We start from the raw sequence: 24,276 nt of genomic DNA, 5'->3' as shown, positions 1-24,276 counted from the left end.
TGTTAGCATTTAAATTGTTTAGTTTATTAGGAAGGAATCGAACTCAAATATAAAAGAGTTAGAATACTATTTTCATCAACTAGCCTAACTCATTTTGCATATAAAATTTTGAAGTTCAATAAATATTTTGGTTAGATTCGCAAAAACATATTAATATGTCACGTGTTTAATCTCTTTTCTATAATTTACAATTTTATTCAAGCTAATATTGCTGTATTAGTAGCATAGATTATGCAAGAGGGATTGAAACCTTATTCTAATGTGGAAGGGTTGAGAATCTGAGATGAAGTTTGTTGGATCTATTCATTGTGATGGGGTTATTATTTGGATTGATATGGTTAACTTGTTTATTAATCCTGAGCATGATTGTGTTTTTGCCCTAGCTTTGATGGATCCTAAATTAACACAATTTTTTAATATATGTATGACTTATTGTTGTCGAAATAATGAGACAATATATCAATACAAGGAGACTATTTTCTCTAAAAATTCTAAATCCTCTCACATTACAACCAAACCACGTTAAACAACCGTTTTAGATTAAGGAGCCTAGCCATGCTATATCACATTCACAACTAACCCTCAAACTCCATGAATCATGGAGGAAGGAGAGGGGCAAGAAAACATACAGATAGCAGCTCTAAGAAAGAAGCTCATAAGCTTATATTATTTCATCACAGTATAACCTCAAAGCTCAATCTAGTATCTTAGTAGGCCTAGCGACATCTCAGCCCACAGTTATATTGGGTACACAGAGGCAGGCAAGCGAGGTTTGGCTTGTGCAAGCAGAGAGCTAGCCTTCTTCAAGTAAATCTGATCCTCAGTGAAGTCAATCTTGTCCACATCTGGCGGCAAGCTCCATGAAAACCCTTGCAGGAGCCTTGCAAGGAGCATCACAACTATGGTGGAGCCGAGCCCAACTCCCATGCAGCCTCTCCTTCCAGTAGAGAAGGAAACGAACCTCAGGTCAGTCTCTTCCAGGTCAACTTGTTGGTCAACAGCTCTATTCAGATGGCGTTCTGGGTTGAATCTCAATGGCTCTTTCCACACTCTAGCGTTGCGCCCAAGCTCTAAGCGGCTTAAGATGACATTGCTGCCTTTGGGATGAAGTAGCCTGCCACTTCAGCATCTGCGATGGACACGTGGGGGAGGTTGAATGGTCCAACTGGATGCAACCTCATAACTTCTTTTGCACATGCCCTTATGTAAGGGAGGTGAGGGACATGGGATTCTTGAAAAAGAGTCTTTTTTCCCACTACCCTATCTAGTTCCTCTTCTGCCTTTTTTAGCATCTCAGGTTGGTTGAGCATTTCTGTTAGAGCCCACTCTGCTACATTGAATGGACTGTCCACTGTTGAGAGCTGCAGCTCCTGATCATCCACAATATATTTATGATTTGTTGGGTAATTTTTCATTTATTTTTGTACTAATTAATATTTATGTTTAACATCATCCAAAAATTCATTTTAGGTTCAGAATGAAGCATTTATTGGGTGTAGTGTTTAATATATCATCCATATACTTATGCAATGATGAACATGTTTCATCTCGATTCAAAGTCTAACAACATAACATATAAGTATTTTATATGTTACTAAATTTACGATAAGATAAATATATAGTATAACAATAGATTGTTTACCGTGGTTTGCGCTTTGATCTCTTCACCTGATAATAAGGATTGTCCATTTGCATCTTTGAGTGAGATGAAAACATCACGCAGGTCATCAGGCTCATTCCTCTTGCCATCTCTCCATTCTTGTAATCTCTCATTCACAATAGGCTCTTGATGCTTCTTGACGATGTTCATAGCCTTCCTTACCTTTTTCTCTTGCCCATCGATGTCAAAAACTCTAAGCCAAGGAAGATAATCAGATACGCAGAATGCATAGGCATAAGTGAGCAAAGTAAGAAGCCCAGAGACATGTTCTTCTTCTTCAACACCAGGCCCTCCATCCTCCCTCCTTTGCCAAAGTACGTTCTGTTGAAAATCATCATTCTCATGATACTTCCTGAGTAAAACTGGGCTGCAATTCTCACATTCACCACTGCACCATTTTGATTGGCTGAGCATTGGTTATACAGAAACTTAACCAGGTTATCAGCTTCTTCGTTTCTCTTACCAAGTAGCCAATGAACCCTAGACGGGTTGAACGCTTCAGCAACCAAAACCCTTCTCATTTTCCTCCACTGGTCTCCCCAAGGCCCAACCACTGTGGTCAAGTACCCGCTACTTAAAGTTTTAGTGGCCATAGTGACGGGTCTCGATGCGAAAACTGCATCATTTTTCTTCAAAAATTCCCTGACAATTTCTGGTGAAGTTACTGGGATGACATGGACATTTCCTAGGCGTATGCAGGCAATATCAGTGTTGAGTTTTTTCATGAGGCTGTGGATCCATCTGTGTGCTGGTCTGTTCCTCCACATTTCCGGCAAACAACCCACAATTGGCCATGGGCTTGGCCCTGGAGGGAGAGACACGACTGGGACGCTATTTTTGTTGTGGGTTTTGAGTATGAATTTGACAAGAAACATAAAAATAATGCAAGCAAGGGAAAGAGCAATTGGAGACGTTACTTCAGAATCTAAGAACAAATAAGGCAATGACATCTCAAACCCTAGTGATTAATGTGCTGCTGCTGAGCTTGTTATTGCAATGTTCTTGTTATATAAAGTGCTTTGGGCTTTCTGTGTTTGGTGTGACTTAGGCTATTAAAGACATGACTGCTCGACAGAAAATTGCATGCCTGAGAGAAGTTGGTAGAGATTTATGTCTAGCTAGATGGTTTGGATCCTAGCTACCTGCCTTTTCAAGTTACTTCAATTAGGCATATTTTGCCAACCCAATGAATCGACTTGACAAAACCCGAATTCCGATCAAGTGGGTTTTCGGGTTTGTTAAGTTGGATTATTAGTTTGATTTGTTTGCTGCTTTAATACGTGTTAAGTTCTTTGTGAGGTGTAGATTTGAGATGATGTTTATACAGTTACAATTAGGGAGGCACTGTCAATAAAAAACAAGGGGCAGTAGTCACCTTTTCAAAGTATACAAGGAAAATTGCAATTGGAGTGTTCATGATTTAGATTCAGAGAGAATATGGAACTGCTGCAGGTAGTGTTAGTCGTGGTTTTATTGTTCTATCTCAATACTTCCTCTTATAGAAATGCGAGACTTCCTCTTATAGAAATTTTTATATAATTCAGTGTCACTAATCTTTTCAGCTTTTTAATCTCTCCAGAAATGTTAACCACACTTTATAATCATTTTGCTTATTTTCATTAATATTATTGCTTCTTCTACAACATGATCGATTGATGCATATGACTGTCGGCATGATCTTCCTAATAACATGATTGATTGATGCGCCTTGCTGTCCATCCTGCTGCTGGATGTCCATCCTTCCAAATAAATACGAGGACTACTATCGAAATGGTCACCAATCAAAATTGCAAATGGTGATAAATGAGTTGCTAATAATAATGCGGATCCTTCTGTCATACAAAATCCCTGCTTTTTGCATTATTGAATAAAATCTAATATCATAATAAGAATAAAATCTTTGTGTTATATTTTTTTTATTTGTTTAAATACCCTTTTGAGTTATTCATGGTGGGCTTCTTTAGAGACAGCAGGCCCAACCCTGAACATGAGCAGTCAATGCGACCCCCCTAGGTCCATTATTCAGGGGGTCCATTTTTTATTTTTATTTTTATAAGTGTTATATTATATTATTATAAACTGATTTAATATTTTTGAGAAGAAAAAAAAAAGGAATAGCATACTAAACTCACACACAATACATGAATGCTATGACTCGAATCCATGACATTTCTTGGTGAAGCATTTGCTTTAAACCACTACATTAATGGGTCTTTTGCTCAAAATCAAGCTATTTAAGTGTAAATAAATAAAGACAAGCAGATTCATTTTATTGTTTTCTTGAAATTTACACAAATGTTAGGACTCGAACCTATGACCTTTATTGGTGAAACATTTAAACCACTACACTAATGAGTCATTTACTCAAAATCGAGCTATTTAAGTGTAAATAAACAAACACAAGTAGATTCATTTTATTGTCTTCTTGAAATTTCCCATGGTTTCTTATTTTTGGTACTTCCTTTTCTCTCGTGTTGTTGAGTTATTGTTAAATCCTCAAAACATAGATAATCTTACTGATTTTATTACTTCTTCTTTTGAATTCTATTGGCATTTCATGGATGTAACTGTAGAAATGCTCTAAACTCTCTCTTGCCATACTCTCATCTAATCTTCTTGTATCCCGGCAACTAAAACAGATGCTATGGCAAATTGACCGACTGGGCTTGGGCCAACGTTGTGGCAAACTAATAGGTCCATCTGGTATGACAATTGGGAGCCCATTAAAACTTGAAGCCATGGACCGTGCACGGGTCCTCCAAAGCACTATAAATAAAAAGTGGTACAAATAAATGAAGAGTTGGGACTTGGGAGAAGAAGAACAATGTTCAATTTTCACAAGCATAAAAGCTGACAATGCTGTCAGTCGGCAAACAAACTCTGAAAATGGTCAATGAAAGAGTAAAGACTGAAGATGAAGGGAGTGTTTTGCTGAGTCTGAGAGACAGGAGAGCACGGACTGTGTGAATGCTCCTCCTTTAGCAACCACACCATTCATTATATTTACTTACATTATCAACCCAACAGCCTTCCTCTTCTGACAATTTCCACAACCTCGGCCCTCTCTTGTCACTTTCAAGATTGAGCAACTTTTGCTTCCTATGTCTCCACTCTTCTTGTCCACACATAATTCTTTCTTCACGTACGTATGTATGTGTGTTTTTTTAGAGTGTTCGACAATAATTCAAAGTTTCACCTGCACCCAAGAAAAAGAGAAAATTACAGAAGCTGCTTCAGCTTTTAGTCTATGGAGTTAATTACTAGTCAAGGAATAGAAGAATAACAGCTCATGATATGAATTTTGTAGCTCCTAAGGCCTCCCCAATTTGACCAAGAGATTAGTATTTGCTGTCCACTACTATATTATTTACATGACAAATAATATATATATATATATATATATGTATATGTTGGGGCTCTCAATGAATTTTGGTGTGTAAGGTACTGGGCTTCTGACAAAGGGCTCAATGTTAACGGGTTTGGCACAACTATGTCAACCCATGCATGTTCTTCTGTAAATAAAAATATATGTCTATTTCCTGACACGGGTTGAACTCAAATTATCTGTTTTTATTTTTAGATCATGAAATCATTCCAAAATCTTCTTCAGTCCAAATTAATCTTTTTCAATGCACATACTTAATCATCCATTAATCACAGGTACCAATCAACTCGAAAGGTCTCGTTGGATTCCATCTTCGAAAATTTCAATTATATTATAGTTTCTATTATCTTTGGCCAAGTCTTTAGAGGCCGAGATTCAGCACCAAAATGTTAGGTAAAATGTTAATTCCAAAGGCTAGAAAATGGGGGTCCGAGAGGTCTCAAAAAATGTGACACTTCCCCTCAATAGGATTTTGACATCAGATGCTAGATGCTATGCATTTTGACGTTTTGATGCTACATGCCATGCTCTAAGCTATAAGTACCTTCAATAATTCAACCTCACATGCACCAAGCAGTCAGCCCCCCCTCTTTTTCTTCTCATTCACTGAGGCGTTTTGAAAAACATGGCGTGTATGTCATCCTACTCCTCCCTCCCTCCTCCTTGACCTAATCTTTTCAGCTTTTTAATCCCTCTGGCTCCACAGATGTTAATCACTCTTTTTTGGATTAACTTGCTTTGGGGTACATTTCACAACGCTTTGACTTATTTCCTTTATTGCATATTACTAAGTTAAAATGTTGAAAATTTAACACTTATTTTGGGGCTTTAATTTTGAGAAATTCTTTGATCCGACGGATGGATTATTCTTTGATCCAACGGATGGATCATGACATCCTTCCATCTACACACAACTAAGAACCCCTACATTAAAATAGGGCCAATGTAGGGCCATGTGGGACCGAAATACATAGGATCCTCTTGTTTGTGTGTGTAGATTGATGGGTAATATGATCAATTTGATGGGTAATATGATCAATTGTCGCACCAATAAAGAATTTCTTCTAGTCTAGCCCTATAATATAACTCTCATTTTGATGAGGTCACAATACCCAATTAGGATGGCTATTGCACTATGGACTTGCCACCTTGGTTAAAAATACAATTTCCCATTTAAGATTTATGTGATTTGATATACCTTTAGGTACAAAGTACCAGCAGTTGCCTAAATTTATCGCATGACAAACTTTTCAATCAAGACATGTCTTCCATAACGTATTGATGCGTCTGCTTTTGGCATTATCAAACATCATTTTCCTAAATAAAGCTTTTGCTTCCCCTATAGTCGAATCTTTCTTTTCATCTGCTGTATGGTGATCTGTGATTCACCAATTTTAGGGTTAGGTAGGGTTTCACATGTTCAGCATATGAATAAAGGGCCAGAAGATCTCTTTTCTTTCAATTGCTTGATATTGGGTTGGATTTTAATAGCTGTAATTCTAGCTCCAAAATCTCCCTCCTTTTATATATTCGTCCAAGGATCATAAAATGCTACATGTATCAGAATATAAATCAATAAAGAGAGCCTAATAACTATACAAAACATTTGGTTGTGACACCCAGCTGAACAATTTGGCCCACCTTAGGCTTAAACAAATGAAGGAGTCATGCCATGGCCGTACAATCAAAATTGGGTTGCGTGTGATGCCTTTGACAAAAAGAGAATGTGTTCAAAATTTATAATTTTCAAGCAATGCTAATTTTCTCAGAAAAGAAGAGGGAAAATAATTGAGAGAGAGAGAGAGAGAAGAGAGAGAGAGAGAAAAAAGAAAGAGATGAAAATGACAAAAAGGGCAAAGGGAGCAAAGGGAGCAAAGCATGGAAGATGCAAAGTGGGTGCTATGCATGTATGATCACTAACATGCACACATGGAAGCCAAGCCAACACCCACTATGGAACAAATCATTTTTCATCATTACAACACAACACACTCTTTTTGTCATTTGGTCTTTTGCCCAAATCCCCACCCTACATCAACTCTCATCATACCCATTCATCTCATCCATGTTTTGGATCATTGATTTAATTGGATCAAATCAACCCAAGGGCACCACATGGATTTATCTAATTGGTCATTCTTCAAATTATATACCATTAATTCCTGAACCTCACCTAACTTGGGTTTTTACCTCATCATTTTGGTTGTGGTTGGGAGGTGCCACTATGAATACTTTGGCCCTAATGGCCATCTACATGATCCATCTTCCATCAGTAAACTTCTTCCCCAGTTTTCTGTGTGTTCCCTTCATCTTCTATGGGGATAAAAAAATTAATTAATAATACTTTGTCAAAGACTTAAACACTACTCAAAAAGATACACACACCTCAGCCTTCTTTTCTCTTTATTTGAAGTATAGATTACATTTCTGCATTGTCAAAGTAGGAATACAGGTCTACAACTTCTATTATTTGTGAAATTTTTAACATGTTTCCCTCCCCGCACCCAAAAAAAAATCCAAAAAAAAATAATAATAATACACATTCTACTCTTAAAACCCATTATTTAAGACATAAAGTTTGATTAAGATACCTAATGCATGTGCCAAGGACAGGCCATGAAAGCATGGAGGAGATATTGTGGAAGCCACTTAACATGCTAATTAAAAATAATCAAATTTGTTTAATAATATAATTATATGTTTCATTTGATGAAGGTTTGCTACCGTTAAGGATTCCTATTTTGGAAAAAGAAAGACTTTTATGTGATGCAAGGATACTTTCTAGTCAGATTCCCACTCCCCAAACAGAGACTTTTAATAAACAAATTAAAATTGCAGTACTTGGAATAAATTGGCATCTTAAATCAAAAGCTTATCTAGAAGGAGTGGGAAATTTCCACAAAGTGTCAAATAAATACAAGGACAACAATGTATAAACATGTACAAGTAAGGGGATGAGCTCAAAATGGTCACCAATCAAAATTGCAAATGGTGACAAACCAACTGAAATGAGTTGGTAATAATAATGTGGATCCTTTTGTCATACAAAATCCTTGCTTTTTGCATTATTGAATGGAGAGTGGTAGTGTGGTAGAGGGTGGCAATTCTAATATCATAATAAGAATAAAATCTTTGTGTTATATTTTATTTATTTATTTAAATAAATCCCCTTTTTGAGTTATCCATGGTGGGCTTCTTTAGAGGCAGCTTAAAACAATGGTCATTGGTTTGCTATACAACCTGGAATATTCTCTTGCTTGCATTTTCAACTTTCAAAGGATCAAAATTCCCCACTAGAGGCAAATTCAAATATAACTATAAACTGTGTGTTAGAATAGAATGCTTATATCCAAGGTGCCTTTTCCTTATAAGTCGGTTTTGTAACGATAGATTTTACTGGAAGGTTAGTCTGGACTAAATTCTTTTTATTTTCATTGTCGATTGTGTAAAGTCACCTTGAGGCTTCTAATAGTCGATGTGTTTTGTCACCCGTTTTTTAGAGGAGTCAAAGAAACAAATTATTTGCCAAAGAAATAACAAATTCAAAACAAATGGCCATAGTTTGCTTCTCCCCAAAAACAGGTGGGACGTGGATTTGTTTTGGACCAGAAATAGTAATACCTTCTTGAAGACTTGAAGTTGCTATATATGCAGATAAGATAAAGAACTTCTCTTTTTCCATCCTTCTTCAACAAAATATTCAAAAGCTTTAACTAATTTTGGTGGATATGGCAATATTGCGTTGTCGATAGATATGTTGGGAAGCAATCAATCATAATCGTATGCACAATACAACTATAGGAGAGGGACTCTTTAGCAAATTATCATGGCATGCACCCCATCATGCATTTCTTATTTTCAAACACCATCTTCATGTATTTTTTTTGTCCTATAATGCCATATTACACAGAAAGGTACTGTATTTGAGGGATTTTTTTTTTTTTTAATGCACCTGTGTTTTTATAACATCGATCACGTAATCAACACTAAGATCATCGTGTATTATGTGTTCCCTTCTATAGTTGTTAATTGAATTTTGAAGAAAAATTAAACTAAATTAATGAGATATAAAAAGAGTAGTTTCAACAATAAAAACTTAAGGAATTAATATTAAGTGAGTAATAAAAAATAAATAAAACTATTTTATTTCCTCAATAAAAAAAATTCTTTCAATTCTAGTCTTGTATCGACCAATTCAAAGTCTATTTATGACATGAAAAGGGTTTCACTACCTACCACTTTGACTTTTACAGTCTTCCCCAACCTTTCCTGCTTTCATGCCAATGTTTGTTGGTAAAACCAGCAACCTAAACCAACCTTTTTTATTAGATTGCCACTTTGAGCTGTTTAGATTTTAACATAACTTTTACATTAGTTACTGCTGTTTTATGTATAAAAAGTAAAATTTTAATCATTGAAGATAAAAGTAGCCCCAAAATTTTTATACAAAATTTAGTTATATACCCAATCTTAGACAAAGTTTTATAAAGAAACCCTATATTATTTAAAAACTATAAACACAGCCAATTTTTTCAATTTAATAGCTGCTTTTTAGTTTATTTGTGTGTGTTAAATACCTATATTGCCCTTGTTTTATGGATTTGAGAGAGAAAAATCAGATCTGCCAAAAAAACAGATCTGCACAGAAAAACCAAATCTGCCAAAAAAACCAAATATGCTAAAAAACCAAATCAGATTTATTTTCTCCTTTCTTGTTGGTGCTTTCTTTGGTGTTGGAGCAAGAGGAGCTTTCATTGAAGCTCAATCTCATGTTCAACTATATTCTTCATCTTTAATCTACAATTTTCAATATTTCACCTTCAATTTCTTGTTCTAAAATTGTGCTTCTATTGATTTTTTTTTTTCCGGATTGTTCAAGACCTCGAACGAACCTTGATCAAATGCTCTTAGCTCTACTCCTCATCTTCGAGCTCTACTCCTCTTCGCCACGTAATCATTGTCGTTGTTGTCATCATTGTCGTCGTCATTATTTGGTTTGGACTTGAGATTTTTGATCTTTTGCTTCAATTATGTGTTTCTCTTCGGATTTTAGTTGATTTTTGAAATGTATTTTAAGATTTGATGATCGATTTATCTTTTATTACTATTTCAGTTATGGATCTTATTTTTGTTTAACAATGTACTTCTATGAAAAGTATTAACAATGTACTTCTATTACAGAGTATTAACAACGTACTTCTATGACATAGTAGTATTAATAATTTGGGCTCAACTTGTTTTGAGTTGGTCTAGTTTGTTCTTTCTTCATCTTTTCTTTGTTGGACATGTATTAGAAATAGTAACATGACAAGCATTAATCAACATGATAGTAAACTAGCAGTGTTATTATCCTAGATTGGAACATTACAGGGGTAGATATGCATTAGAAATAAGATGTCATAGGAAAATAGCAGTGTTATTACCCTATACTGGAACATTACAGCCATTAATCAACATGACAGTAAAGGTGTGGAATATTACAGTCATTAATTAACATGACACATTAATGAAGCTATGGTTTTCAAGACATTTTGTTTGTAATGAATTGTTTGGGTTTTTTTTATAAAATTGGGTTGGGTTTGTTTTGGGTGTTATTTAAATTTTTTGTGTTGACTTCTTTTTTAAGTTGATAAATGGCAATCATGTAATTTATAGAAACTTAAACACCAATTTCTTATGTAGTAAATGAATTTTAGGCGTGTTTCTAAAGTGCATTCTATGTGGGGTTTTTTATAATAATTTCAGCCCCTATTTTGGGTATATTAGTGAAGCTCCCTAAATTTAATCTTGACAAAAAATGTGTGCAAAACAAGTATCTAGTAATTTGGTAGTTTGTTTTGGTTATTTGTAATAGTTTAGTAAGTCTGGATTGGATTCTTATATTAGTTCATGGCATGTGTGATACTCTTTTCTATCTTGATATTTCTCCCACGTGGTTCTTCTAGAAAGGTTTTAACAAGACCACTGTTCTCGTGATATCCTTTGCATGAAACTCTTTGAATTATAAATGAAATCTCTTTTTACTCAGATATAAACATTTAATTCAAAATAAATATGATTTAACCACAAAATTAACAATCTCAGTAGTATATTGGAAGTCAAACTTAGGAGTTAGGAATGGATGAGAGTCTAAGATAGGTAGACCCAATTAGGTCATTTTCCAATTCCAAAGCTTTTCATTCCCTCCACACATTGATAAAAATAAGTCCTAATTTAAAGAGATAAAAATAACAATTGTTCCCCATTTCAATCGCATGCCCAAGGAGTGCCCTACCATCTCTTTATCAGCCATCTTCAATGAATTTGCACTGCTCAAGAAGTTCAAAACTTTTTCAAAGTTTCTTGTTCTTCTTTTTCTATATGACTTTACGATCGATTATCTTTTATTTTCAATTTCAAACACTGAAAGCGAATGGTCAATTGACCCCTCAGTTATGGGCTTGTTCTTACAGCTCAAAATTTAAAGAATAAAGTTGAGCATATTTATTCATTAATTCTTCCATGCAAAAAGGACTATATACGTGGGTCGGCCAAAAAAATAAATTGGTCCACATGCAGTGATAAATTATATAAAAAAAGGAGAAGTTCACATAACGTTTATTGGTTTTATGAAATTTCATTTATTTTGGTGAAAATTAGACGTGTTTGGGAAGTCTAAGTACTAGAAAACGAGTTGTAATTTTTAAAAGGTTTGTAATTTAAGTGATTATGAGTACTTATTTTTATGCTAAAAGATTTTTTGTTAGATTCTTCCCTTCACCAATGACACTTGTATAAAAGAAAAGTTCGGCGAGTTTGGAGTCGTTACTATAGAAATATGATACTCAACTAAATCTAAGTTGGAAAATTATCAATATGACAAAGAAAATGTTTGCATCCATGCTTCTCTAAATAGCCGATGGGACCTTCGAATAAAAGATGTATTAGCTAGGGCCTTAAGATAATAGAAAATAACCATACAATGTGGCCAAAGGTTGGTGCACTTTTAACACATGTAGAGCCCTCAAAATGCCAAGTTCCCAATACGACCCTCTTGTGGTTGTAATTGTATCCACAACCCAAGGAAAATCATCCTAACTTGTAGATTAAGATCCTCATGATCTCAATAATTAAAAAATAATCCTGAAATTAAGCACACTTAACCACAAGAAAGACAATGCAAATGGCATAATGAGGGCCACATGCACCACTTTTGAGAGGAGTAATTGAGTGGGCACTTGAGTAAATTTGTTTTGGGGTTCCTAAAATTTTAATCTCCTTTCCCATCAGAACAAGGCTGGAATGGAAGACTGAAGAATGGTCATCCCCTTTTGCCCAAAATAATAATAAGCTCTCAATGAGAGAGAGGGTTTTCATTTGACTTCTTCATGCTCACTGGGACTCCCCAAAAATTTACCAATAAAATATGCACTCTTTTCATCAACAAAGTTAAGTCTTAATTTAACTCTCTTTTATATTGAAGTTTGTTCACCAACCCTTTTCCTTTACACCTAAAGTTTAACAAACCTTGTTTATTCATATTAGTTCTAAGAATCTAATTGAATGCTAATCAATATTTTTAGGATAACAATGACAATGCCTCTGTTGTAGTGCCTCTGCCTTATTCCAGTCATAGGACACATTCATTGTGTGTGTATGGTCAAGACCACAAAACACTAATAATTTAGGGTTCATGAACAAGCCCTAGCTTTTGGCTTTGGATCCATGTGTTTTCAATTTAATCAATTTGGTTGATATATTGTGCACGTGCGACACATACACACATTAAAGTAAATTAATGTTAAATTTTAAAATAAATAAACAAATAAAATTATTAATAGAGTAAAATACAAGGACTAAATTTATCGATCTCAAACTAAATATTGGAACAAGACACATGAACCGAAATGATATTCAACCCAAGTTTTTTAAGTTTTTTATATGGCAATGTTTCACTTATTCAATTCTTGTTGTACTTAGAGCTGGTCCACATTAGTTAAAATGAGCCAACTGATTGGTTAGGTGTGTGCCATTAAATAGAATGTACAATCGTGATGAGAAAAAGTTAGTGTGTCCATCAAGTTTACCTTTTTCCATATTTGTAGTTCACCAGATGTTAAAAACTGTGGTTGGGTTTCAGTCTTTTCCAGTTCATGGCATTAACGGCTCCCCAACTCTTTTTTTTATTTTTATTTTTTATTTATTTTTAATTTTAAATTATAAAAGATTTCATATTGAGAAGGGTGATAACATACTAAATTTACACACACTACACAGATGAAACTACACACACAGATAGAGTAGAATGAAGGCAAGAAATTTATTTGAAAAAATTGGATTCTTCATATGCTCAAAAATCCCAAGTTAATATTTGATACAAACAATCAAATTTTAACACGAGAAACTGTGAATGTATAGTATTTCTTATAGAATCATGAGATCATCTTTCTTGCAAGATCACAAGGTATAACATAATCATAACTAATCTAGATGCAACATAACTCATTGTCAGCAATAACTTAAATTCTTCATCCACAAAACAAAAGAAAAGAACTCGGCATAATTATTTATGGCATTCATGCAACAAATATGACCAAAAACCAAACAACTGAACACATCAATAAATAGGTGTTGTTTGTTGTGTGGATCCGGATTCTCTTGCTCTGATTTTCTTTTTCATAATTTACTTGACTTTCTGTATGTCATCTTATTAAAATTTAATATAAGATATTTAAATTAGACAAATCATCCTTAAAATTAAAACTCAATTTACGCTTAATTAAAAATGAAACAAAAAACCCTAACTTAACTAACGCCTAAACTAATGTCTCTAGCAGGTTTTTTTTCCTCCTCCTTCCTTGTCTGCAGGTTTCCACCCAGCCCCAAAATCTTATCGCTCATCAATCTTTTCGTCACCAAAATTTTTTTCCATGCAAAAATCTGATTTTGGTTATAGACATGCAGCAAGCTCCGTTTAGATCATCAGCTTTAAATTTGCGTCATCACTTTTACAAGCTAAAACACCAACTAAGAAATTCTTCTCACCGACATCTCTTCTTCTCCATTTTGACGTGCATTAATTTAGGGATCAAATCAAACTTTACAGTCTAATTGATGGAATAAGAATTCAAATAAAGTCTCAAATTGCTTTTTATGTACAATTAATGTTCAAGCATGAATTTTTGGTGACTTCAATTATACTCACTTCTTATTGCTATGAATGTGATTTTTCAATTACAGAGATTACATGATGATGATGAAGAAGAAGAATTGGGAGAAGGAGACGCAAAGATGACTTAGATACTTATTTTGTTTTTCTTTTTAATGTGAGGTGTCAATATTTTAGCCATTAGATGATTTTTTAACGAAGTGACATGTTTAGAATAAAAATTAAGCAAATCAAAGCATTAAAAAAAAAACAAGCGGAGGATCGAGATGCTTGTTGTGTGTGACATGTAGAAAACTCAGAATCCATGGGGTGAATGGCATAACATGTGAAAAACTGCAACACAAGTGGCATTTTCTAAGGCAGGAGTTACATTACTCGACAAACGCCCGTGGGTGGAGGCAAAAACTTAGGCTTGCCACAAAGAACCTTGCAGAGGGGAGAGCCAGAGACAGTACTGTAAGCGTGAAAAGAGAGAAAGATATCAAAACTCACTTTTCCTTTATTCCTTAAAATGCTTTATTTTATTTTATTTTAACCCTCACAACAATTTCTCATTTCTAATTAAATTTCTCTCATCAGGCAAACAAAAAACAGAAGATAAAATTATGGTCACAATCCCAGTACAAAAACAACACTTAAAAAATTGCAACTCCAAGGTATTTTCAGAGTGTCAGACGGCAGTCAGTCTATTGTATTTTAGCTAAAAAAGGAGCTGACTCACAACCCAGTTCATTTATTAAACTCAAAGCGTGGTTAGAAGCCAACCCACCTCTTTTTTTTTATGCTCTCTTCTCTGAATTCTCAAAGTCTCTGAACACAGTGGCTCAAGTTTAATCACTACTTAGACTGCAAACTTAACAGAAGCTCATACTTGGACCTAAACAAATCCAATAATTCGCTGTCATTTCTGAAAAGATTAGAGGAATCCTCAGATTTGTCCACCGCTTGCTGACAATTTCCTGAAATCCCACTTTGATTTTTTATTCAAAAATCAAGGCAAACATGGAAATTACAAATTGGGTTCATTTCAGCAGAATTAGCAGAGTTTTTTTTTTCAATGAAAGCAGCTAGCTTTATGGCAAAATAGCAGAGTTTACATTGACAAAACTTAGCTCACCGTCCAGAGTTTCCATAGTCAACATTCAAGGAAAATGTACCACTGCCATAACTAATGAATAATAATGGAACCATAATTTCATTATTTATAGTGGAGGGTCTGTTTGGGTTGCTTTTAAATAATTAATCAAGTTTTTTATTTTATTTATGGTGGTGAAGGGTACAGTGAGTAGCAAAAAACGCCGGATTTACAGGAGATAGACAGAGAGGAAGGCAGGTATGAACTTTTGGAAGAAAGGGAAATTTTTTTTCTTGTGCGTGCTTTTACAATTTAACTTGCAGAAGAAGCCAAAGCAAGAAGGGAATTAAGAATCAACTGTCAATGTGATTTAAAATAGGAAAATAAAAATAAAAATAAAAATAAAGAATTGGGGGTTTTTAAAATATTTTTTCTATTGGGTGTTCTGCTTTGAATCTGTTTTGGTCAAAAAACCCCATCTTTAAGTTTTCACACAGTGTTGTTTGTCGGGTGGAAAATCCCTCTCTGTTCCTCTGCTCTCTCTCTCTCTCTCTCTCTCTTCAATTTACCCAAGCTGTCACTGTGTGTGGTGTTTAGTGTTTTTTTATATTTACAGAAGAAGCAAAGTGAAGCAATCCCACCAACCGTAACACACCAAAGCACGAAATATACTGAGCACCAATGGAAACAGAAACACGAAAAACTCAGAAGACAACAAAATATGAGCGTAGTGAAAGCAGAAGAAAACACAACCAAAAGGGGGTTAAAAATTAATAGATTTGGAAAAGTGAGGAAGCAAAGACATGAGCTCAAAAGCCACCAGGTAGATTGAGATAATAAAGAGAGAGACAGAGAAGAGAGAGAGAGAGACAGAGAGAGAGAGAGAGAGACAGAGAGAGAGAGAGTTTGGTTTGCTCATAAAGCTACGAATTTTGCAAATGTCACAAGATTCTCAGGGGATAAAGACGATTGAGCAGTGGAGATGGTCCGAAATGCAAGGCCTTGAGCTGGTGTGTGACGCTGAGCCTTCTTCTGACCCATTTAAAACCAACCCATCAAAGCCAACAACACCGTCAACAACAACAGCAGCAGCTCTAGACAGAGACCCGAGAGTAGAGGACCAGGAAGCTCAAGAAGTTGTGAACAAGGCAGAGAGAAGAGAGGCAATGGAGAGCTCTGAGCCCAAAAAAGACTCTAGTGGTGGTGGTGATGGAGGTAATAGTAGTGGTGGTGAAAAGCCTGAGGCTTTTCCCTCAGTTGGGTTTGGAGAGCTCTTCAGATTTGCTGATGGGTTGGATTATGTTCTGATGGCAATTGGGTCTGTTGGAGCAATCGTGCATGGTTGCTCTTTGCCTATCTTTCTTCGTTTCTTCGCCGATCTTGTTAATTCTTTTGGTGCAAATGCAAACGACATGGATAAGATGATGCAAGAGGTTTTGAAGGTATTGTTATAATTCACTATCTCATGTTCTTAACACTTTGAATGTGATCAAACCTCATTCTCTTTTGTCTGTGTCTTTGTGAATTTGCAGTATGCATTGTATTTTCTTGTGGTTGGAGCTGCAATATGGGCATCTTCATGGGCGGGTGAGCTTTTCTTCTCTTTAGCTCAATTGCCTTTCTTATTATGGTTTTTCATTTCTGGGTTTTGTTTATGTAATTGAAAGACCTTTGCTAATTTGGCTGCAGAGATTTCTTGCTGGATGTGGACGGGAGAACGTCAATCAACTAAAATGAGGATCAAGTACCTTGAAGCTGCTCTGAACCAGGACATTCAGTACTTTGATACAGAGGTTCGAACCTCCGACGTCGTTTTTGCCATTAACACCGATGCAGTGATGGTCCAAGACGCCATTAGCGAGAAGGTGAAGCAAAGCCCAGAACTTTGCTTAAAATTTCTTTTTGGTCACTTGGTTCCCATTTGGGTTTTTTTTTTCCTTTTCAGGCTAACATGTTTGCTTTTCTGCTTTGTTTGTGCAGTTGGGTAATTTCATTCACTACATGGCAACATTTGTGTCTGGATTTGTGGTGGGATTCACTGCTGTGTGGCAATTAGCTCTTGTCACCCTTGCTGTTGTTCCTCTAATAGCTGTAATTGGAGCCATACATACCACCACATTAGGCAAGCTCTCAGGCAAGAGCCAAGAAGCTCTTTCACAAGCAGGACACACTGTAGAACAGGTCAGTAAATGCAAGTTCCTATTATCTCATATCTGCCTCTGAGTTTCAATTGCTAGAAACTAAGGAGAATACAACTTTTTTCACTTCATTTGTGGCAAATTTGAGCTGTTTCTGTTTATGGGTTTAGCTGATTTTTATCCAAATTGCAGACTGTAGTTCAAATTCGAGTTGTTTTGTCGTTCGTTGGGGAATCAAGAGCACTACAAACATACTCCTCAGCATTGAAGGTGGCTCAGAGGCTTGGTTACAAGAGTGGATTTGCTAAAGGAATGGGACTTGGAGCAACTTACTTTGTTGTTTTCTGTTGCTATGCACTTCTTCTCTGGTATGGGGGTTATCTTGTTAGGCATCATTTCACCAATGGAGGTCTTGCCATAGCTACCATGTTTGCTGTCATGATAGGTGGACTGTAAGTACCATGTTACATGTGTTTTCTTCTCAAAAGGTTTTACTAATTAAATTTTGTTTGCTCATAGTTCTCTTTGATCCACAGGGCTTTAGGACAATCTGCCCCAAGCATGGGTGCTTTTGCAAAGGCTAAAGTTGCAGCTGGGAAGATTTTCAAAATTATTGATCACAAACCGGGCATGGACCGGAATAGTGAAGCAGGCTTGGAACTAGAGTCTGTTACAGGACTAGTGGAGCTGAAAAATGTAGACTTTGCCTACCCATCAAGGCAGGATGTTCGCATCCTCAACAATTTCTCTTTGAATGTTCCGGCTGGAAAGACCATAGCCTTGGTTGGTAGCAGTGGCTCCGGTAAGAGCACTGTGGTCTCCCTCATTGAGAGATTTTATGATCCCTCCTCAGGTAAATTATCCACCAATTTCATTTTTTTGTTCCAAATGTCTCCTGAGTTCATATATTTCCATGTGTGCTTGTGTTTTTGTTTCGAAATGTGTTGTTAATGAAAATGCTCTTTTAACCTGTGCAGGACAAGTTCTGCTAGATGGGCATGACATAAAGACCTTGAAACTAAGGTGGCTGAGACAGCAAATAGGGCTTGTGAGCCAAGAGCCAGCTCTGTTTGCCACCACCATTAAAGAAAATATACTTTTGGGAAGGCCTGATGCAGACCAAGTTGAGATTGAAGAAGCTGCCAGAGTTGCCAATGCCCATTCATTCATTGTCAAACTTCCTGACGGTTTTGATACTCAGGTTAGCTAATTAAGATAGTAATATACCATTTGTTATAATTACTGTAAATATTTACTATAATTCTTGAGGGCAAATTTTCATTATGAATCTGAACTGAAGGGGGCCAGATTTAGTTGAAATTCTAATGGCCTATAGTTGCTTCTGTTATGTCATTAAAGATGCTTTGGTTGATTTGGTCAACAAACAAGACCTAACTTTATCTTAGGCTGGTGTTTTTAAAAAAAGTCAATGTGGGGAAGCGTTTGGTCATGTCTGCATTTTGTAGAAAGTAACATGCAGCAGTCAACACTGCATGTGCAGAAATAAAGAGGCCTTTGCATATCCATGGTGAAACATGGACTAAATAAAGTAGAAGGGAATATTTATTAGATTAAATGACAGGAAGTACAAGACAAAACAATATATATAAGGAAGAGAAGAAGGGGTTCCATTATTCTCTATAACTTAACAAAATCTAAGAACTAATCTATTTCTATATGATTGAAGACAAAAAAATATAAAGAAAATGGAAAATGAGAAGTGCCTGATGATAGTGATTGATGGAGATAAAATAGATAATAAATTGAACATGCAAGTGGGATTGCAGAGAGGACTATTAATTTATTATTTGAGAAGGAATTTTTCATTTAATTCATTCATAGTTTGAAAGTCCAACCCCAAGCTGCTGTTGAATTTTAATCTCTTTCTGTAGTTTGTGTTTGGGAGTAAATAAGAAGGATAAAAATTGTTGCAAAAAAATGAACATCAGAGAGTAAAATTATCTACAAATTTAAGAATAAGTTGAAAATGGCAGGTAGGGGAAAGAGGACTGCAACTATCTGGAGGGCAGAAGCAGAGAATAGCCATAGCAAGGGCAATGCTGAAAAACCCAGCAATCCTGCTCTTAGATGAGGCAACAAGTGCATTGGACTCTGAGTCAGAAAAGCTGGTGCAAGAAGCCCTTGACCGGTTTATGATTGGCAGGACAACTCTTGTCATTGCCCATCGCTTATCAACCATTCGCAAAGCTGACCTTGTAGCTGTACTCCAACAAGGAACTGTGTCTGAAATCGGAGCCCATGATGAACTCATTTCGAAAGGAGAAAATGGTGTATATGCCAAGCTCATCCGAATGCAAGAGATGGCACATGAAACTGCTCTCAACAATGCTAGAAAGAGCAGTGCAAGGTACATATTGTGGATTCTTTGTTGTCTTTTGAGACTAAGCAACTGCACATTTGTTTTATCTCTGTTGTAAATGGATAGTTTTTAAGCTGAGAAATCAATACTTATCATGGGTCTTCATTTTTCAGGCCTTCTAGTGCCAGAAACTCTGTTAGCTCACCTATAATTGCCCGAAATTCCTCATATGGTCGATCACCATACTCACGCCGGCTATCGGACTTTTCTACTTCTGATTTTAGTCTCTCCCTTGATGCCTCATATCCCAATTACCGGCTAGAAAAACTTCCCTTTAAGGAGCAAGCTAGTTCCTTCTGGCGCCTTGCTAAAATGAACTCTCCTGAATGGGTTTATGCTTTAGTTGGTTCAATTGGCTCTGTTGTTTGTGGTTCTCTTAGTGCTTTCTTTGCGTATGTTCTAAGTGCTGTCCTCAGCGTCTACTACAATCCGGACCATGACTTCATGATCAAACAGATTAATAAGTACTGCTATTTGTTAATTGGACTTTCATCAGCTGCACTTCTCTTCAACACACTGCAACATTTCTTTTGGGATATTGTGGGAGAAAACCTTACAAAACGAGTGAGGGAGAAAATGCTGACAGCAGTTCTGAAAAATGAAATGGCATGGTTTGATCAGGAGGAAAATGAGAGTGCCAGGATTGCAGCAAGGCTGGCTCTTGATGCCAACAATGTCAGATCAGCCATTGGAGACAGGATTTCTGTTATTGTACAGAACACAGCACTCATGCTGGTTGCTTGCACTGCAGGATTTGTTTTGCAATGGCGCCTTGCCCTTGTCCTTATAGCTGTCTTCCCTGTGGTTGTTGCAGCCACAGTGTTGCAGGTAATTTGTTTTCCCTAAATAGTTCTTCAAGCATGCATGGTGACAATGTACAGAGATTGGGAATTTATTTGTTATCTATGGTAGAATTATTAGGAAACTATTTGGACTCTGACCATGACATTCAGACTAGAAAAATTTAATTAGGGAAAATATAAGATACTCGAATTTAAATTAAGGCATATTTTACTGTTGTACGATAGATTATCCATTGACATATTCCTGTATTTTCTGTTTCTTTTATTGAATCTGTAACAGAAAATGTTCATGACGGGTTTCTCTGGAGACCTAGAAGGTGCACATGCCAAGGCCACCCAACTGGCCGGGGAGGCCATAGCCAATGTAAGGACTGTTGCTGCATTCAATTCAGAGGGAAAAATTGTTGGTCTTTTCTCCAGCAACCTCCAGATTCCCCTACGCCGGTGCTTTTGGAAGGGCCAGATTGCTGGCAGTGGTTTTGGGATAGCTCAGTTTGCACTTTACGGTTCCTATGCTCTAGGTCTTTGGTATGCTTCCTGGCTTGTAAAGCATGGAATCTCTGATTTCTCAAAGACAATCCGAGTTTTCATGGTCCTGATGGTGTCTGCTAATGGGGCAGCAGAAACACTAACACTAGCACCTGACTTTATTAAAGGTGGTCGAGCAATGCGATCAGTCTTTGACCTCCTTGACCGCAAAACTGAAATTGAACCTGATGATCCAGATGCTACTGTTGTCCCTGATCGTTTGCGTGGAGAAGTTGAACTCAAGCATGTAGACTTTTCTTACCCTACTCGCCCTGATGTCCCTGTTTTCCGTGACCTCTCCCTCCGTGCCCGAGCAGGCAAAACTCTTGCCCTTGTTGGTCCTAGTGGGTGTGGCAAGAGCTCAGTCATTGCACTGATACAGCGATTCTATGACCCGACATCAGGACGAGTTATGGTTGATGGAAAGGACATTCGAAAATACAATCTCAAGTCCCTAAGGAGGCACGTAGCCATGGTTCCTCAGGAGCCATGCCTCTTTGCTACAACCATATATGAAAACATTGCTTATGGGCACGAGTCAGCAACTGAGGCTGAGATCATTGAAGCTGCAAATATGGCCAATGCTCACAAGTTCATATCTGCATTGCCGGAAGGGTACAAAACATTTGTTGGGGAGAGAGGAGTTCAACTATCGGGAGGACAGAAACAGAGAGTTGCTATTGCCAGGGCCTTATTGAGGAAGGCTGAGCTTATGCTTCTTGATGAGGCAACAAGTGCACTTGATGCTGAGTCTGAGAGATCTATTCAAGAGGCTCTGGATCGTGCTTGCTCAGGGAAAACCACAATTGTGGTTGCACACAGACTATCAACTATCAGGAATGCCCATGTCATTGCAGTGATTGATGATGGGAAAGTGGCAGAGCAAGGATCTCACTCCCATCTATTGAAAAATTACCCGGATGGGTGTTACGCGCGCATGATACAGCTACAACGGTTCACACACACCCAGGCCATTGGAATGGCATCAGGTTCAAGTTCTTCAGTAAAACCCAGAGAAGATGAAGATAGAGAAGGAAAGTAAGGTGAAGCCACACGCCAGTAAAGAGGAGTATATCCCATATACCCCATCTGATTTTTTTGGGTTTTTGTTTTTGTTTTTCTGTTTTGGTATAGTATATGTATTATCTTTCTTTCTTTTACTTCCCCTATTTTTACCATATATGTTCTACCCTATGAATCTTTGAAGAAAATGATAATGACAAATACTTCCCTCAAGATTGAAATAGATAACTTACATCCTTGTGCATTTTCACTTATGCTCTTAAGAAATAATCATAACATGGTACCCAATGTTTCAAACAAGTGATGGTGTTAGACAACTGTTGTGGTCCAAACGATTTAAAAAGTGAAATTCCTCTGTGATAATTGATTTACCATTATTCCCAAAGTTTAAGCTTTTAGGTGAAAAGACTCGATAGGTACATATGTAGGCATAAAGTACCTGGTCCGATCAATGTTTTTTTTATTTTTTTATTTATATACTTAATTTTTTATCCAAGGGATATTTGGGGAGGGGAAAATCAAACTTTGAATCTCGGATATAGAGGTAAGTGTTTTTAACTATTTGAGTTACAAGCCCCTTCAATTAATGTTAGACTGGTGAAAGATGTTGGGCCCTGGCAACATTGATGCCAATCTTATACCTCTGGGAACATGATGAAAACTTGGCCTAGAAAACCCACATGTGTGCAAACTTTAATTGCCAAATTCAATATTGCCCGGAAGCCAATTGTTATTCACACAAGTCACAACAATGATCAGCAGCCTTGCAATTTGAGCATGTCTGAAGGATATGTTAGAATTCCATCACTCTCAGACACTGATCGCACAGAAAATGGGTATGATGGCCTCGGGATGTAGACCTTAGGATGAATGGCATGTTATGCTTTTGATTATATATTACATGTCACTATCCAAACTCTGAACATGATTGGTCCAACGGGTTTGTGAAATAGTCCAGTCTTGATCTCAACAGGGCATGCATGCATATTTGATAGAGCTTGTGGGGGACAGAATTATTGAGAGCTCATTCACATGGTGGTTGCCCATCATGTGCATGAGTTTAAAGACAACATCAATTGGGGGAAAACTGAATAAAGATGGGGAAATAGACAAAGACCCAAGAGGTGGAGGGAAAATTAATACTTCAAAACAGTGGCTGGTAGTTGACAAGCCTTTGAGAGAAAGAGGATATGGCATTGGAAAATGACAGGATCATAGAAAGATTTTGGTGTTTAGATTTATGGGCGACATGCGTGGGAGTGGACACACCTAATCTCTTTGTCCCAAAGAAAATAAGGATATGAATATGTGACAGGTTTATATTTTAGGGTAACATGGATGGATTGATAACACCAGTAAAATGACGCGGAAAAATTACTCCACAGAAGAGATTGATGGCAGTGGCCCATATTGTGACCCCTTCTATTTGTTTTGGAGTCTAAAGTCTTCCTTGCTTTATTTATTGACCTGAATCATTTTGTTTGCATCCTCTCTTTTTGGGATGGTGGGAACGATAACAGACTGCTATTACTCATAGCAAAGTTCATATTCCTTGTCTGCAACAGAAATGGAAAAGGTGAGAAACAAATGGAAGAGACAGAAATGCCTGAAGCTTATGATTATCCTCTTCAAGCTGGAACACAACAATAGGCTGTTCTCCATTTCTGAAAAGGGTTCAAGTGCGACTATGGACACTGGACAGAGCATTTGAATTGAACCCGAGTGTACTGATTTCATTTTTTATCAAAAATTTTTTTCTGTCAATGCTTGGGCTGCTTACGGTCAAATTCATTTACTCTATCTTGCTCTGAAAATGAAAAAATAAAAATAAAAATTCTGGTTGACTAGAGGAGCTAGTAGTATAATGAGCCCACGGTAGTTGTCTGGGATTCACAAAAACAACTTAGCAATAATAATGTCAAGCTACTTTTAAATATGTTGTGTTTTAGAATTCTTAAAGTCATCATTCGGAAAGGACCCACTAATGCTTGTTGTTCGGATTCGAGTCCTAATATCCATATAGTATGTGTGAGAGTTTAGAAAAAAAGAAGTCATCATTTGCCGTTGGAGCTGGTCGGACAAAGACATTGGGTGCAGTTGATATAATCAACCTCGCAGGTCTTATGGTACCAGTAG

At 36.6% G+C, this 24,276-nt stretch overlaps 1 protein-coding gene and 1 pseudogene across 2 annotated transcripts; one reads left to right on the top strand and one right to left on the bottom strand.

Moving 5' to 3' along the window:
- Positions 1-641: 641 nt before the first annotated feature.
- On the bottom strand, positions 642-2,644 carry LOC103339832 (tryptophan N-monooxygenase CYP79A68-like; annotated as a pseudogene). Its single transcript, XR_016122462.1, has 2 exons — positions 1,643-2,644; positions 642-1,370 (listed from the first exon to the last, which is right to left on the bottom strand). The product of XR_016122462.1 is annotated as a tryptophan N-monooxygenase CYP79A68-like (transcript).
- Positions 2,645-15,902: 13,258 nt separating this feature from the next.
- ABCB1 (ATP binding cassette subfamily B1) lies at positions 15,903-22,353 on the top strand. Its single transcript, XM_008243189.2, has 10 exons — positions 15,903-16,710; positions 16,801-16,855; positions 16,958-17,133; positions 17,249-17,449; positions 17,599-17,858; positions 17,943-18,259; positions 18,384-18,607; positions 19,401-19,774; positions 19,900-20,614; positions 20,870-22,353. The coding sequence occupies exons 1-10, from the start codon at positions 16,207-16,209 to the stop codon at positions 22,157-22,159; spliced, it is 4,116 nt and encodes a 1,371-aa protein (XP_008241411.2). The 5' UTR covers positions 15,903-16,206; the 3' UTR covers positions 22,160-22,353.
- The last annotated feature ends 1,923 nt before the right edge of the window (positions 22,354-24,276 follow it).

Source organism: Prunus mume, linkage group LG8, assembly GCF_029339155.1.
Source record: "Prunus mume cultivar Tortuosa linkage group LG8, ASM2933915v1, whole genome shotgun sequence".
Lineage (NCBI taxonomy): Eukaryota > Viridiplantae > Streptophyta > Magnoliopsida > Rosales > Rosaceae > Prunus > Prunus mume.
The sequence above is the reverse complement of the archived record's forward strand: the minus strand, read 5'-3'. Positions and strand labels throughout refer to the sequence as shown.